Consider the following 16,305-nt stretch of genomic DNA (forward strand, 5'->3'; position numbering starts at 1 on the left):
TTGGAGAGGCTTTGGTAGATTTAACTGATTTAGACAAGCATTTAAACTGATTTCCAAAGCCATAAAACAATCAAGAGGGGATAATTAAAGGCAGAAGAATCATCACTTTAAGGTAAGTGTGGCAAGGTTTGTGTCTAGCAGTGACTTCTAAGGAAAAAAATTGACAGAAAAGCAAATGTTATACCAGTTAGGTTCTAGAAAGTTTTAAGATCTAAGCAACAGTTCACAGAAGACATAAATGGTAAAATAGCCCAGGTCAAAAAGATTAAGTTTGATCAAGAGCTGAAGAATTGGTTTTGAGTATGTTATATGTGGAGATTGTTCACCGAGCCTATACCATTTCAAGTGTGATCAATGGCAAGGCAAGAGACAGTGTGGGTCCAGAGCCTGTCATTGCTGAGAAGCCACTTCTAATTGCCAGCATGATGTGCTAAAATATGACCATGACTCTACCAGCCTGAGGTAGGCTGAGCATCTCAAGCTCTCTCCCCATCCCAAGAACATCAGGGGAGGGGAGATATGCAATAGTCCTGTAGTAGCAGCAACAACACTCTAGGATGAGAAGGCAGCATAGTTTATTAAAAGGACTGTGGGTTATAGACAGCTAGATAGAGTAGTATTTTTCCCCTATGGCAGCTGTATCCAACATTAATCTTTTATGAAACCTCTGTAACAAGTGATGATATCTTTTTGTTTTATATTAGACTTTTTTATTGGAAATTTTTTTCATGCCATATAATCTGGTCACTATCTTCTTTCCCCGAATTCCTCCTAGATCCTCCCTGCCTACCTACCCACCCAACCAACTCTATGTCCTTTCTCTCTTTAGAAAACAAACAGGCAAATCAACCAAAGCAAACCATAATAATAAAAAGAGAAAAAACAACATTAGAAACAATACACACACACACACACACACACTCCATAAAACTACAAAATCAAAAACCATACTATACAAGCAAGCAAAAGGCAAGTAAGATAAAACTTCCCCACACAAAGCAATATAAGCCCAAAAAGCTAAAATAAGTACCATTGAGTTCATTTTTTTTTTTTTTGGTCACTATTGCTAGGCCTACCCGTATGTGTGTTTCATATACTTCATTGGAGAAAACTAATTTTTCCTTTGCAAGCAGATGTAATTGGATATAGCATCTTGGTTAGAGATGATAGTGTGGGTCTACTTCTCCTCTCAGCACTGGTATCCTGTCTGGCTTGAACCTGTGCAGGTTCTGTACATGCTGCCACAGTCTCTGTGGTTCATATGTGCATCAGTCCTGTGGTATCTGGAGGACACAGTTTTCTTGGATTCATCCACCCCCTCTGGCTCTTATAATCTTTCTACCTCCTCTTCAGCACAGTTCCCAGAGTCCTGAGAGAAGGGATTTTATGAAGATGTTCCATTTAAGACTGAGTATTCCAAAATCTCTCACTCTGAAAATTATCTATTTGTGGGTTATACTGAACTTTAAAAAAAACAATAAATTTACTAGTTTTTCCTATAAGCATTGTTTATTTCTCTTCTATTTAATGTTTTCTTTTTATTGAAGATTGATCTTTTTCTTACATAATATATCCTGATTATAGTTCCCCCCAATCCCTCCCAGCTCTTCTCTACCTCCCATTTCATCCCTCTTTCTGTCCCTCATTACAAAACAAACAGGCTCCTTTGGAATAATAATAAAATATGATATAAAAAGCTAAAATAAAAACCAACACATTGGAATTGTATAAAACAAATAACTAGAGAAAAATGAGCCCAAGAGAAGGCACAAGAAACAGAGACCTACTCATTTACACACTCAGGGATCTTATAGAAACACTAAACTAGAGGCCATGATATATAATGCAAGGGACCCATAGGATAAAAAAATGAAGAGTGTATGTGATAAATGTAGGAAGGAAGATCCCTGATACAACATTCTGAGACAAGGAACCTCCAAAGACACCACTGAGTTCAGTTTTTGTTGGTTATCTCGTGCTAAGCATGTAGCCAAGCCTAACAAGTAGTTTGTTTCCCCACGGAGATTCTTTTCTAATGTTTCTTTTATTTATTTGCTTAGTTAGGACCATGAGGCATTTGAAATAGATGACAGTAGACCCTCAGGGATCATATGTTGTTTTAAAATTATAGTGGTGTCTTTTACCCCCACTAGGTCCGGCCCCGCAGTGCCCCAAGTAATCTGATAGATATCTTAGTCTCAGTCAGCAAAGCCTCTCACCCGCTTTGCTCCATCCCATATAACACTGCCAATGGCCTTGCTCTGAGCCTGGAAACAATCTCTGTACCCATCCAGTTTCCAAGACAAGTGGCCACCATGCCAGAAATATACATCTCAATTCCATGGCGGCTTAGTGTCCCAGCTGCTACATACTCTCTTAAACTTAATTTGCCACAAGAAAGAACACACAACACAATAACCTCTGATCCAATTGATAACATATAATTGCCCACCTAAACATACAAAGTCCTGTACACATCCATCCCTTAAGAACATTCATAACAACCTTTAAGGTATAGAGTAGAATCTTAACTTCTGCCTCCATGTTCTCTCAGTCGCTTCTCCTGCCAGTTTCTTCCTGTTCCGGTCTCCTCCTCTTCCTTCAAACTTTTTTCCCACACATCCTTCCTTCTTGTCCGATGACAGGCCTCATTCTATCTTGTACCTGCCTTCACCTATATAACATGCTACAATCACACTATTCTTCTTAAAATGTATATATAATTACAGCCTTTGATTTTTCTGATAGATTTAGAAAAGCATCTATTTGTTTAGGAGCTACGGATTGTTTATATAGTTTATCTGATCTTGATTTAACTTTAGTACCTGGTATTGTCTAGAAAATTGTCCATTTCCCCCAGTTTTTTCCAGTTTTGTTGAATATAGGCTTTTGTAGTAGGATCTGATGATTTTTTTAATTTCCTCAGATTCTGTAGTTATGTCTCCCTTTTCATTTCTGATTTTGTTAATTTGGATACACTCTCTGTGCACGCTTGTTAGTCTGGCTAAAGGTTTATCTATCTTGTTGATTTTCTCAAAGAACCAGCTCCTGGTTTTATTGATGCTCTGTATCGTCCTTTTTGCCTCTACATTGCTGATTTCAGCCTTGAGTTTGATTATTTCCTGCCTTCTACTCCTCTTGGGTGTATTTGCTTCTTTTTGTTCTAGAGCTTTTAGGTGTGCTGTCAAGCTGGTGACATATGCTCTCTCCTGTTTCTTTCTGAAGGCACTCAGAGCTATGAGTTTTCCTCTTAGCACAATTTTCATTGTGTCCCATAAGTTTGGGTATGTTGCACTTTCATTTTCATTAATTTCTAAAAAGCCTTTAATTTCTTTCTTTATTTCTTCCTAGACCAAGTTATTGAGTAGAGCATTGTTTAACTTCCATGTATATGTGGTCTTTCTGTGTTTTTTTTGTTGTTATTGAAGACCAGACTTATTCTGTGTGATCTGATAGGGTGCATGGGATTATTTTAATCTTCCTGTATCTGTTGAGGCCTGCTTTGTGACCGATTATATGGTCAATTTTGGAGAAGGTACCATGAGGTGCGGAGAAGAAGGTATATTATTTTCTTTTAGGGTGAAAGGTTCTATAAATGTCTATTAAATCCATTTGGTTCATAACTTCTGTTAGTTTCTCTATGTCTCTTTAATGTCTCTTTCCATGATCTGTCCATTGATGAGAGTGGGGTGTTGAAATCTCCTACTATTATTGTGTGAGGTGCAATGTGTGCTTTGAGCTTTAGTAAGACTTCTTTTATGTACGTAGGTGCCCTTGTATTTGGAGCACAGATATTTAGGATTGAGAGTTCATCTTGGTGAATTTTTCCTTTGATGATATGAAGTGTCCTTCCTTATCTTTTTTGATAACTTCTGGTTGAAAGTGGATTTTATTTGATATTAGAATGGTTCCTCCAGCTTGTTTAATCGGAACCATCTAAACAATCCCATAACTCCTAAAGAAATAGAAGCAGTCATTAAAGTCTCCCAACCAAAATGAGTCCAGGACCAGATGGGTTTAGTGTAGAATTCTATCAGACATTCATAGAAGACCTCATACCAACATTATCCAAACTATTCCACAAAATAGAAACAGACAGAGCGCTACTGAATTCCTTCTATGAAGCCACAATTACTCTTTTATTTTTTTTTCGGAGCTGGGGACCGAACCCAGGGCCTTGCGCTTGCTAGGCAAGCACTCTACCACTGAGCTAAATCCCCAACCCCACAATTACTCTTATACCTAAACCACACGAAGACCCAACAAAGAAAGAGAATTTCAGACCAATTTCCTTTATGAATATTGATGCAAAAATACTCAATAAATTCTTGCAAACTGAATCCAAGGACACATCAAAACAGACATCATGATCAAGTAAGCTTCATCCCAGGGATGCAGGGATGATTCAATATATGGAAATCCATCAACTTAATCCACTTTATAAACAAACTTAAAGAAAAAAAACCACATGAGCATCTCATTAGATGCTGAGAAACCATTTGACAAAATTTAACACCCCTTTACAAAAAAGTCCTGGAAAGAACAGGAATTCAAGGCCCATACCTAAACATAGTAAAAGCCATATACAGCAAACCAGTAACCAACATTGAACTAGATGGAGAGAAACTTGAAGCAATCTTACTAAGATCAGGGACTAGACAAGACTGCCCACTCTCTCCCTACTTATTCAATATAGTACTCGATGTCCTAGCCCGATCAATAAGAGAGCAAATGGAGGTCAAAGGGGTACAAATAGGAAAGGAAGAAGTCAAAATATCAGTATTTGGAGATGATATGATAATATACTTAAGTGACCCTAAAAGCTCCACCAGAGAACTCCTAAACCTGATAAACAACTTCAGCAAAGTGGCTGGGTATAAAGTTAACTCAAACAAATCAGTAGCCTTCCTCTAGTGAAAGAATAAACAGGCTGAGAAAGAAATTAGAGAAATGACACTCTTCACAGAGCAATAGTGATAAAAAACTGTGTGGTGTTAGTACAGAGACAGGTACATATCAGTGGAATAGAATTGAAGGCCCCAGTGTAGGGGAATGCCAGGGTAGTGAAGCAGTAGTGGGTAGGTCAGTGGAGGAGCATCGTCATAGAAGATGGGAGGAGGGCAGTGGGAGAGGGGGTTTGTGGAGGGGAAACTTGGAAGGGGGATACCATTTAAATATAAATAAATAAAATAACCAATAAAAATTTTTGAAAAAGAAAAATGAGAGTTTATAGATATATAGCAGACAAGATTGAAGGGGATATTGGAAGGAGGCACAGGTGAGTTTATATATTTAAAATGCATTGTATAGATCTGCACTATTTTCAATGAGTATTAAAAACAAATTGTTGGTGATGATGAGATTAAAAATAATTTATTTACTGTTGTTAGGAATATAAATTCCCTCAAAGCTCCACATATTGGTTCTGCTCATTTTTAATTTCTTACAAAATAGTGAATTTTTGTGTTATTTCATGACTGACTTCTTTTTAAGGTATTTTAGTGGGCATCATTTATTTTAAAAGATAATTCATGATTCATTCCTGTGCTCTTATCAGGAAACTCACTTTAGGGATAATGAGACTGACAAGGGAAATCCGAGAATGGCCAAAGGCACAAAACTAAAACAGAGGCGTCATAACCGAAGCTGAAGTGAGCTTTCAGGGCAGTGGCTGATGTTTAAAAGACAAAAAATATCAAGTAATGAAATGCAGAGGACACATGGGCATCCAAGCTCCTCTTGACCCTGGGTATCTCTACTTCTCTTTCTCCTTTGTGAAATGATGGCAGTAGTATGCTTTATATGCAGCCTGACTTACAAATTTGGCCAGTTCTCTACGGAGGAACGTGCTTATTCTTCAAGACTTACTCTTCAGAAGGAGGTTTGTGACTAAGTCAGGTTTTGAGACCAATACTTGGATCAGGTGCAGTGACTGGGAGGTTTCTAGAGAGAACACTGTATACAGTGTCACTTTTCAAAATCCTGTAGAGTATTACTGCTTTTAGAGAGAGTACATGGCAGATAGGCAAGAGGAATTGCCCTGCTGGAATAGTCTCTTGACCCTGGGGAATCTTCTCTTCCTCTTTCTCTCCTTTGTGAGATGATTAATAGATTGATTGTACTTAAACTATGAGAAATAAGTGAAACGATTAAGTGTTTATATTGAAAGCAAACACATTATTGAAGGAAGTGAAGTAAGGCTTTCTGTAGGGCACCTGGCTTGCCCCCAGCCCATAAATGCTCCTTTTGACTTTCCAACACAACTGCCAAACTGTCTCCACACATTCTTTCAAAATGTCTTGTCCCTTCCAAATCTACTTGGTACTTTCATTATGGTCTAGTTAAAACTATGGACTGTCCATTGGGGTTTGCAAGATAGATTTTCCCTTTAGCAAGAAGCAGCCAAGGAGGAAGTACATGACAGCATTTCTAGTCAGTTGCCTTCAGGGAGACACACTAAAGAAAAATAGTGATACTCCTGCAGAAAGAAGATATTTTAATTTGATGTTGTTTGAACAGCTAGAATTTGGACAAATACATGAGCTTTCCCTTTATGTTAGTACTTCATACAATATCCTGAATAGGACTCTTGGGATAGATAATATACTTTTATTAACAGGTAAAACAATTAAGTCTGTGCCCCTAAGATATGTATATACTGACTGTAGGTTTTATATAAATGAATATAGGCACGCTCATATAACTGAGAAGAGCAATTCACCAATACGATTCCCTCAGGTGTATATTGCTGCTTCTATCTCCTTGTACAGAGATGTGGAGACAAGGAAAGAGGGGGCAGGGAAGATCTTGACTGCTGTTGTAAAGCAGAACCTAAGGGTACAAGAAGAACTTGTGAAGTATACATTATTTTTTACCTTTTAGATCTTGAATTTGCCTGAATTGATTGATGACAGCAAGTATAGAACGAACCACCTTCGGGTACAGAATAGAAAAGAGCTTGTGAAAATCCTATCGGCACGGTAAGCTTCAACCTGATACCTAAAAACCCCCTTTATATCACATTGTAACTCTCTTCCATATCCCTAACTGATCAATGAAAAGACGTCTTAAAATTGTTGTTGTTAAACAACATTTGAAAGCATTTAAATAACTTATGGAATATCAACTGCTAACAATGGTGTAAACAAAGCCGCAGTAAGTTCACTTAGGTTGTTTCTCTGTAGTGTGTAACTGGATTTAGCATATCATAAATTGTTAGCTGCTGCAGTAGTTTTATGTTACCGCCTTTAGCTCCCAAAGGTGACCTTGCTCTTGAGTCCCTAACCAGCTTCTTTTATGCTCTGCTTGCCTTTGCTCCAGGAAGTGGGCTGAGCTCCCAGTCCCCACCTGGCTTTCCTCGAATCCTCTGACAAGACACATACATAGTTTGATCCTTTACAACCTGCCTTCTAGGCACAATTGCTAGGTGCTGCTATCTCCATCCTGGAAAAGCATGCTCTTACCAATTTATTATCTGTCTCTCCACCTGCCCATAACTTCAGGGGCTAGTCCCACCTAGCCCTTGCGAAACAACCCTAGCCACCTGCCTGCAGTAGTGGCCACAGGCCCCAGCTCCCCCTCCCCATTCCAGACCTCACATGGTTGCTGTGTTTTTCTTCCTCTAATGCGTGGTAGAGACTCCACTCTCCTTCCTTACATCTGCCTTTTCCCCCTTGGACCTGGAAGTACAGTTCGTACCTTCTGTCCAGCAATTGGCCCCTTGCCTTCTTTACTGACAAATCAAGAACCAATTGTGTAACAGGATGTTAGGATCAGAACCGCCCGCTTCAGTTAGCGACGAGCACAACAGGAATTTAATATTATTTAAGTTTTCACTGTGTTGAATGCTCTGTACCTCATTTCATTTAACCTTTGTGATTTTCCTACTGCGTAGGTCCTATTGTTCCTATTGGTACAGATAAGGAAACCAAATATATGGAGGTGAAACTAAGAGTTTATTAGATTTTCTGAGCCCTTGGTGAGAATGAGTTGTTGTGATGGGAAATGCCTTAATAAGTAACAAGTTATAAAAGAGCCTTATTGATTGAGTGTTTGGTTTCTAAATTTCCATTTATGTCAGGCTATACTTTTGGAAGACATATCAAATTTTGAATTTTGTATAAAAGAGTAATAATTTCCACTCTTTCCTATTAGTTTCACTTTGTTTGCTTCTAAACTTCTGTGTGTAGAAATAGGCTCTGTGGGTTTTCTCACTCCAAACGCTCATAGGTGGTGTCATTCAGTGGTAAGATTTGCTTTTGTTGCAATAGTGACTCAGGGTTCTGATCAAGTGCCCATGTGGTTCCATGTAATATGAATTGAAGTCCTTAGAAAGTAAAATCATACTAACAAAACTTTTATTATTTTTGTCTTACATTTTGAGACCTTTCCGTGAAATTTTTGCTATTTCTTTACCCAGGTCTGCCTTTCTACATTTTAAACATGTCTTTATACTGTATCTCTTCCATGTGTCAAATGCTGTTTATGTCAATGGAGGCTGTCTGTGTGTTTGTGAGTGTGTGTTTGTGTGTGTGGGGGGGGGAGTGTTAATGCACAGAGTATGGGAATGAGAATTGGGTGCCCCTTTCCTGTTCATTAGTTAAATATAATTCTGATTCTACTGCAAAGCCTCATAGCCCTTAATGATTAACCTTTCTCCACAGGAGAATTACCCATTCATTTCTACTTTTTGCCTCTTTGTCTCTAAAGCATTTTAAATTCATTTAATTCATTGATAGGACTTTTCCTTTCACACCATGGTTACCAGATCTCAAGAATAGGCACTTGTGAGAACCTTATCAAAAGCTCTTTGATAGACTAAATAAATCATGTCCATGCTGTGAGAAGAGTAAGTCCCAAGAAAGATATAAACCCAGGCAGTTGCAAGTATCATCTGATTAAGTCATTAGCACCTGGACATACAAAATTACAGTTTCTTGTGCCCTAAAACTTTGATAAATTCAGTTGTAGAATTGTACTGTGCAATGACTTAGTTTTGAAATAAACATACACACACACACACACACACACACACACACACACACACACACACACCATAGCATTTAAACATTTTTGAACTCATAGGCTCATTATTTTTCTATTCAGATTCAAGAAAGAATAAGAAAGTATACTGGAAGAAAGAATCTAGTGATAGTCACAGAAAGCAACATTGGGAATTCTTCCCTTAGGGTGCTCTTTTGTTGTTGTTTTGGTTTTTTGCAGGTCCAGTTTGTAGGGTCCCTTCTGTTTGTGTGTTGACTTTTTTGGTGTTACGTTAAGATTTTTAAGATTTTGAATTCTCCCAATACTTTCCCATAATAGAGGGGAGGAGGCAAGATTAGCACGTCTATTCATTCTCACCTACAAGCATCCTCTGTCTCTCTGAAGTCTCACTACCAGTGAATTAATACTATTTAGATGTCAGCTTTCAACAGTCTTTACCAATGCCTTGAGGCTTGTCATTCCCATAGATGATCTACATTATTTTCCAGATTGAGAACATTTACTGGCTTTCCACAAATTACAGGACTAAGTCCAGTTAATTCAGTTTGAAATCTAGGGTCCTTCATAATCTGATGCTATGGAAGTTTCTTGTCTGCAGGAATCTAACTCTTTACAATTGGAGGCCCCGACTCTGGCCACATATGTATTTTAGGTGTTCTGTCTTCTTTCCCAAACTTAGCATGTCCCCAAACAGTTGTAGCTGAATGGGCATTTCTACATTGCTATGAAGCCACACTCTTATATTTCTTCCTAGGTTCTCAAACAGATAATGGTACCTTTACAAGAGAAAGTATCTAGTCTGTAGCTCATATCTAGCCTGTCATCAAACACAAGCAAAATGTGCATTAGTTCTAGGAATGGTATTTCTCAGGGGTCTGCATTGTTCAGTATTCTGATCTTGACCCTAGGGGATTCCTTTCAATCATTTCCAAAATTGCAAAACATTTCTGAATGTTCCATGGAAATAGAGACACATTAGTATGCAGAGACAAGGGAAGGGCAAGGACATTGTTTGCTAGATTCCTGTCAAGTTCAGGACCAATATAGGTGATTCTTTTTTTCCCCCATCTTTATTAACTTGAGTATTTCTTATTTACATTTCAATTGTTATTCCCCTTCCAGGTTTCCAGGCCAATATCCCCCTAATCCTCCCTCCCCTTCTCTGTGGGTGTTCCCCTCCCCATCCTCCCCACATTACCCCCCTCCCCCAACAATCACATACACTGGGGGTTCAGTCTTGGCAGGGCCAAGGGCTTCCCCTTCCACTGGTGCTTTTACTAGGCTATTCATTGCTACCTATGAGGCGGGAGCCCAGGGTCAGTCCATGTATAGTCTTTGGGTAGTGGCTTAGTCCCTGGAAGCTCTGGATGCTTGGCATTGTTGTTCATATGGGGTTTCGAGCCCCTTCAAGCTCTTCCAGTACTTTCTCTGAATCCATCAATGAGGGTCCCATTCTTAGTTCAGTGGTTTGCTGTTGGCATTCGCCTCTGTATTTGCTGTATTCTGGCTGTGTCTCTCAGGAGAGATCTACAGCTGGTTCCTGTCGGCCTGCACTTCTTTGCTTCATCCATCTTGTCTAATTGGGTGGCTGGATATGTATGGGCCACATGTGGGGCAGGCTCTGAATGGGTGTTACTTCAGTCTCTGTTTTAATCTTTGCCTCTCTCTTCCCTGCCAAGGGTATTCTTGTTCCCCTTTTAAAGAAGGCGTGAAACATTCACATTTTGATCATCCGTCTTGAGTTTCATTTGTTCTAGGCATCCAGGGTAATTCAAGCATTTGGGCTAATAGCCACTTATCAATGAGTGCATACCATGTATGTCTTTCTGTGATTGGGTTAGCTCACTCAGAATGATATTTTCCAGTTCCAACCATTTGCCTACGAATTTCATAAAGTTGTTGTTTTTGATAGCTGAATAATATTCCATTGTGTAGATGTACCACATATTCTGTATCCATTCCTCTGTTGAAGGGGATCTGGGTTCTTTCCAGTTTCTGGCTATTATAAATAAGGCTGCAAGGAACATAGTGGAGCACGTGTCTCTTTTGTATGTTGAGGCATCTTTTGGGTATATGCCCAAGAGAGGTATAGCTGGATCCTCAGGCAGTTCAATGTCCAATTTTCTGAGGAACCTCCAGACTGATTTCCAGAATGGTTTTACCAGTCTGCAATCCCACCAACAATGTAGGAGTGTTCCTCTTTCTCCACATCCTCACCCGCATTTGCTGTCACGTGAGTTTTTTATTTTAGCCATTCTCACTGGTGTGAGGTAAAATCTCAGGGTTGTTTTGATTTGCATTTCCCTTATGACTAAAGATGCTGAACATTTCTTTAGGTGTTTCTCAGCCATTCAGCATTCCTCAGCTGTGAATTTTTTGTTTAGTTCTGAACCCCATCTTTTAATAGGGTTATTTGTCTCCCTGCAGTCTAACTTCTTGAGTTCTTTGTATATTTTGGATATAAGCCCTCTATCTGTTGTATGATTGGTAAAGATCTTTTCCCAATCTGTTGGTTGCCGTTTTGTCCTAACAACAGTGTCCTTTGGATTACAGAAGCTTTGCAGTTTTATGAGATCCCATTTGTCGATTCTTGATCTTAGAGCATAAGCCATTGGTGTTTTGTTCAGGAAATTTTCTCCAGTGCCCACGTGTTCAAGATGCTTCCCTAGTTTTTCTTCTATTAGTTTGAGTGTATCTAGTTTGATGTGGAGGTCCTTGATTCACTTCGAATTAAGCTTTGTACAGGGTGATAAGAATGGATCGATTTGCATTCTTCTACATGTTGACCTCCAGTTGAACAAGCACCATTTCCTGAAAATGCTATCTGTTTTCCAGTGGATGGTTTTGGCTCCTTTGTCACAAATCAAGCGAGCATAGGTGTATTGGTTCATTTCTGGGTCTTCAATTCTATTCCACTGGTCTATCTGTTTGTCTCTGTACCAATACCATGCAGTTTTTATCACTATTGCTCTGTAATACTGCTTGAATTCAGGAATAGTGATTTCCCCAGAAGTCTTTTTATTGTTGAGGATAGTTTTAGTGTCCTGGGGTTTTTGTTATTCCAGATGAATTTGCAAATTGTTCTGTCTAACTCTCTGAAGAATTGGATTGGTATTTTGATGGGGATTGCATTGAATCTGTAGATCGATCTTGGTAAAATGGCCATTTTAATATATTAATCCTGCCAATTCATGAGCATGGGAGATCTTTCCATCTTCTGAGGTCTTCTTCAATTTCTTTCTTCAGAGGCTTGAAGTTCTTATCGTACAGATCTTTCACTTGCTTGGTTAAAGTCACAACGAGGTACTTTATATTATTTGGGACTATTAAGAAGGGTGTCTTTTCCCTAATTTCTTTCTTGGCTTGTTTCTCTTCTGTGTCGAGGAAGCCTACTGATTTATTTGAGTTAATTTTATACCCAGCCACTTTGCTGAAGGTGTTTATCAGGTTTAGTAGTTCTCTAGTGGAACTTTAGGGATCACTTAAATATACTATCATATCATCTGCAAATAGTGATATTTTGACTTCTTTTCTAATCTGTATCCCCTTGATCTCCTATTTTTTTCTGATTGCTCTGGGTAGAATTTCAAGAACTATATTGAGTAAGTAGGGAGAGAGTGGGCAGCCTTGTCTAGTCCCTGATTTTAGTGGGATTGCTTCAAGTTTCTCTCCATTTAGTTTAATGTTAGTGACTGGTTTGCTGTATATGGCTTTTACTATGGTTAGGTATGGGCCTTGAATTCCTATTCTTTCCAGGACTTTTATAATGAAGGGGTGTTGAATTTTTTCAAATGCTTTCTCAGCATCTCATGAAATGATCACGTGGTTTTGTTCTTTCAGTTTGTTTATATAATGGATTACGTTGATGGTTTTCCGTATATTAAACCATCCCTGCATGATGGGGATGAAGCCTACTTGATCATGGTGGATGATTGTTTTGATGTGCTCTTGGATTCAGTTTGCCAGAATTTTATTGAGTATTTTTGCATCGATATTCATCAGAGGAATTGGTCTGAAGTTCTCTTTCTTTGTTGGGTCTTTGTGTGGTTTAGGTACAAGAGTAATTGTGGCTTCATAGAAGGAATTTGGTAGTGCTCCATCTGTTTCAATTTTGTGGAACTGTTTCGATAGTATTGGTATGAGGTCTTCTATGAAGGTCTGATCGGATTCTGCACTGAAGCCATATGGACCTGGGCTCTTTTTGGTTGGGAGACCTTTAATAACTGCTTCTATTTCTTTATGTGTTATCGGGTTGTTTAAATGGTTTATCTGTTCCTGATTTAACTTTGGTACCTGGTATCTGTCTAGGAAATTGTCCATTTCCTCCAGATTTTCAAGTTTTGTTGAATATAGGATTTTGTAGTAGGATCTGATGATTTTTTTTAATTTCCTCTGATTCTGTAGTTATGTCTCTCCTTTCATTTCTGATTTTGTTAATTTGGACACACTCTCTGTATCCTCTCGTTAGTGTGGCTAAGGGTTTCTCTATCTTCTTGATTTTATCAAAGAACCAACTTTCGGTTCTGTTGATTCTTTGTATGGTCCTTTTTGTTTCTACTTGGTTGATTTTAGCTCTGAGTTTGATTATTTCCTGCCTTCTACTCCTCCTGGGTGTATTTGCTTCTTTTTGTTCTAGAGTTTTTAAGTGTGCTGTCAAGCTGCTCATATATGCTCTCTCCTGTTTCTTTCTGAAGGTACTCAGAGCTATGTGTTTTCCTTTTAGCACAGATTTCATTGTGTCCCATAAGTTTGGGTAAGTTGTACCTTCATTTTCATTAAATTCTAAGAAGTCTTTAATTTCTTTCTTTATTTCTTCCTTGACCAGGTTATCTTTTAGTAGAGCATTGTTCAACTTCCATGTATATGTGGGCATTCTTCCCTTATTGTTTTTGAAGACCAGCTTTAGCTCATGGTGGTCTGATAGGAGTCATGGGATTATTTCTATCTTTCTGAACATGTTGAGGCCTGTTTTATGACCAATTATATGGTCAATTTTGGAGAAAGTACCATGAGGTGGTGAGAAGAAGGCATATCCTTTTGATTTAGGATAGAATGTTCTATAAATATCTGTTAAGTCCATTCAGTTCATGACTTCTCTTAGTCTGTCTATGTCTCTGTTTAATTTCTGTTTCCATGAACTGTCCATTGATGGGCGTGAGGTGTTGAAATATTCTACTATTATTGTGTGAGGTGCAATGTGTGCTTTGAGCTTTAGTAAGGTTTCTTTTATGTACGTAGGTGCCCTTGTATTTGGAGCATAGATATTTAGGATTGAGAGTTCATCTTGGTGGATTTTTTCCTTTGATGAATATGTAGTGTCCTTCCTTATCTTTTTTGATCAATTTTAGTTGAAAATCGATTTTATTTGATATTAGAATGGCTACTCCAGCTTGCTTCTTCAGACCATTTGCTTGGAAAGTTGTTTTCCAGCCTTTCACTCTGAGGTAGTGTCTGTCTTTGTCTTTGAGGTTTGTTTCCTGTAGGCAGCAGAATGCAGGGTCCTCATTGCATATCCAGTTTGTTAATCTATGTCTTTTTATTGGGGTTGAGGCCATTGATGTTGAGAGATATGAAGGAATAGTGATTATTGCTTCCTGTTATATTCATATTTGGATGTGAGATTATGTTTATGTGCTTTTCGTCTCTTTGTTTTGTTGCCAAGACGATTAGTTTCTTGCTATTTCTAGGGTGTAGCTTGCCTCCTTATGTTGTGCTTTTCTATTTATTATCCTTTGTAGTGTTGGATTTGGAGAAAGATATTGTGTAAATTTGGTTTTGTCATGGAATATCTTGGTTTCTCCATCTATGTTAATTGAGAGTTTTGCTGGATACAGTAACCCTGGGTGGCATTTGTGTTCTCTTATGGTCTGTATGACATCTGTTCAGGATCTTCTGGCTTTCATAGTCTCTGGTGAGAAGTCTGGTGTGATTCTGATAGGTCTGCCTTTATATGTTACTTGACCTTTTTCCCTTACTGCTTTTAATATTCTTTCTTTTTTTTTTGTGCATTAGGTGTTTTGACTATTATGTGATGGGAGGAGTTTCTTTTGTGGTCCAATCTATTTGGAGTTCTGTAGGCTTCTTGTATGTTTATGGGTATGTCTTTCTTTGGTTAGGGAAGTTTTCTTCTATGATTTTGTTGAAGATATTTACTGGTCCTTTGAGTTGGGAGTCTTCACTCTCTTCTATACCTATTACCCTTAGGTACAATCTTCTCTTTGAGTCCTGAATTTCCTGTATGTTTTGGACCACTAGCTTTTACCATTTTCCATTATCTTTGACCATTGTGTCGATTATTTCTATGGAATCTTCTGCTCCTGAGATTCTCTCTTCTATCTCTTGCATTCTGTTGATGATGTTTGTATCTACAGCTCCTTGTCTCTTCTTTTGGTTTTCTATATCCAGGGTTGTCTCCCTGTGTGCTTTCTTTATTGTTTCTATTTCCATTTTTAATTCCTTCTCCTGTTTGATTGTGTTTTCCTGGAATTCTTTCAGGGATTTCTGTGATTCCCCTCTATAGGCATCTACTGGCTATTTATGTTTCCCTCTGTTTCTCTAATGGAGTTCTTCATGTCTTTCTTGAAGTCCTCCATCATCATGATCAAATGTGACTTTAAATCTAGATCTTGCTTTTCTGGTGTGTTTGGATATTCAGTGTTCTCTTTGGTGGGAGAATTGGGTTCTGATGATGCCATGTAGTCTTGGTTTCTGTTGCTTGGGTTCCTGTGCTTGCCTCTCGCCATCTGGTTGTCTCTGGTGTTACCTTGTTCTGCTATTTCTGACAGTGGCTCGACCATCCTATAGGCCTGTGTGTCAGGAGTGCTGTAGACTTGCTTTCCTGTTTTCTTTCAGCCAGTTATGGGAACAGAGTCTTCTGCTTTCGGGCATGTAGTCTTTCCTGTCTGCTGGTCTTCAGCTGTTCCTGTGGGCCTGTGTCCTAAGTCCACCAGGCAGGTCGCTTGGAGCAGAAAATTTGGTCTTACTGCTGAAGTTGCTCATGGGGGGCTGCTTTTGAGCTCTCCATGAGGGTGGTAACCAGGAGGGCCTGCACAGTTTTTCCTGGGGCCCCCGTGTACCAGGGTCCCAGATGGCATTAGATGTTTTCTTCTGGAGTCAGAAATGTTGGCAGAGTGTAGTCTCCTGTGGCTTCCCAGGCGTGTCTGCCCCTCTGATGGTTTAACTCTCCTTCCCATGGGATTTGGGTGGAGCAAGCTCTTGATTGGGTCCTTTCAGACCGGGTTGTGTCTGGACCACAGGGTTCCTGCTGCTTGAAGTGCCCCCATCTTCCTGTTCCCAGAGGCC

The 16,305-nt window shown here is 39.0% G+C and overlaps 1 protein-coding gene across 13 annotated transcripts in view; it reads left to right on the forward strand.

Annotated features, from left to right (window-relative positions):
* Window positions 1-16,305, forward strand: part of Sugct (succinylCoA:glutarate-CoA transferase) — an 857,841-nt gene that overhangs the window by 399,069 nt on the left and 442,467 nt on the right. For all 13 annotated transcript variants that reach the window (XM_039095899.2, XM_039095902.2, XM_039095898.2 and 10 more), the window contains one exon: window positions 6,883-6,980. In XM_039095899.2, coding sequence (XP_038951827.1) covers window positions 6,883-6,980 — 98 coding nt within the window. The remainder of the gene's footprint in view (window positions 1-6,882; window positions 6,981-16,305) is intronic.

Source organism: Rattus norvegicus, chromosome 17, assembly GCF_036323735.1.
Source record: "Rattus norvegicus strain BN/NHsdMcwi chromosome 17, GRCr8, whole genome shotgun sequence".
NCBI classification, from domain to species: Eukaryota; Metazoa; Chordata; class Mammalia; order Rodentia; family Muridae; genus Rattus; species Rattus norvegicus.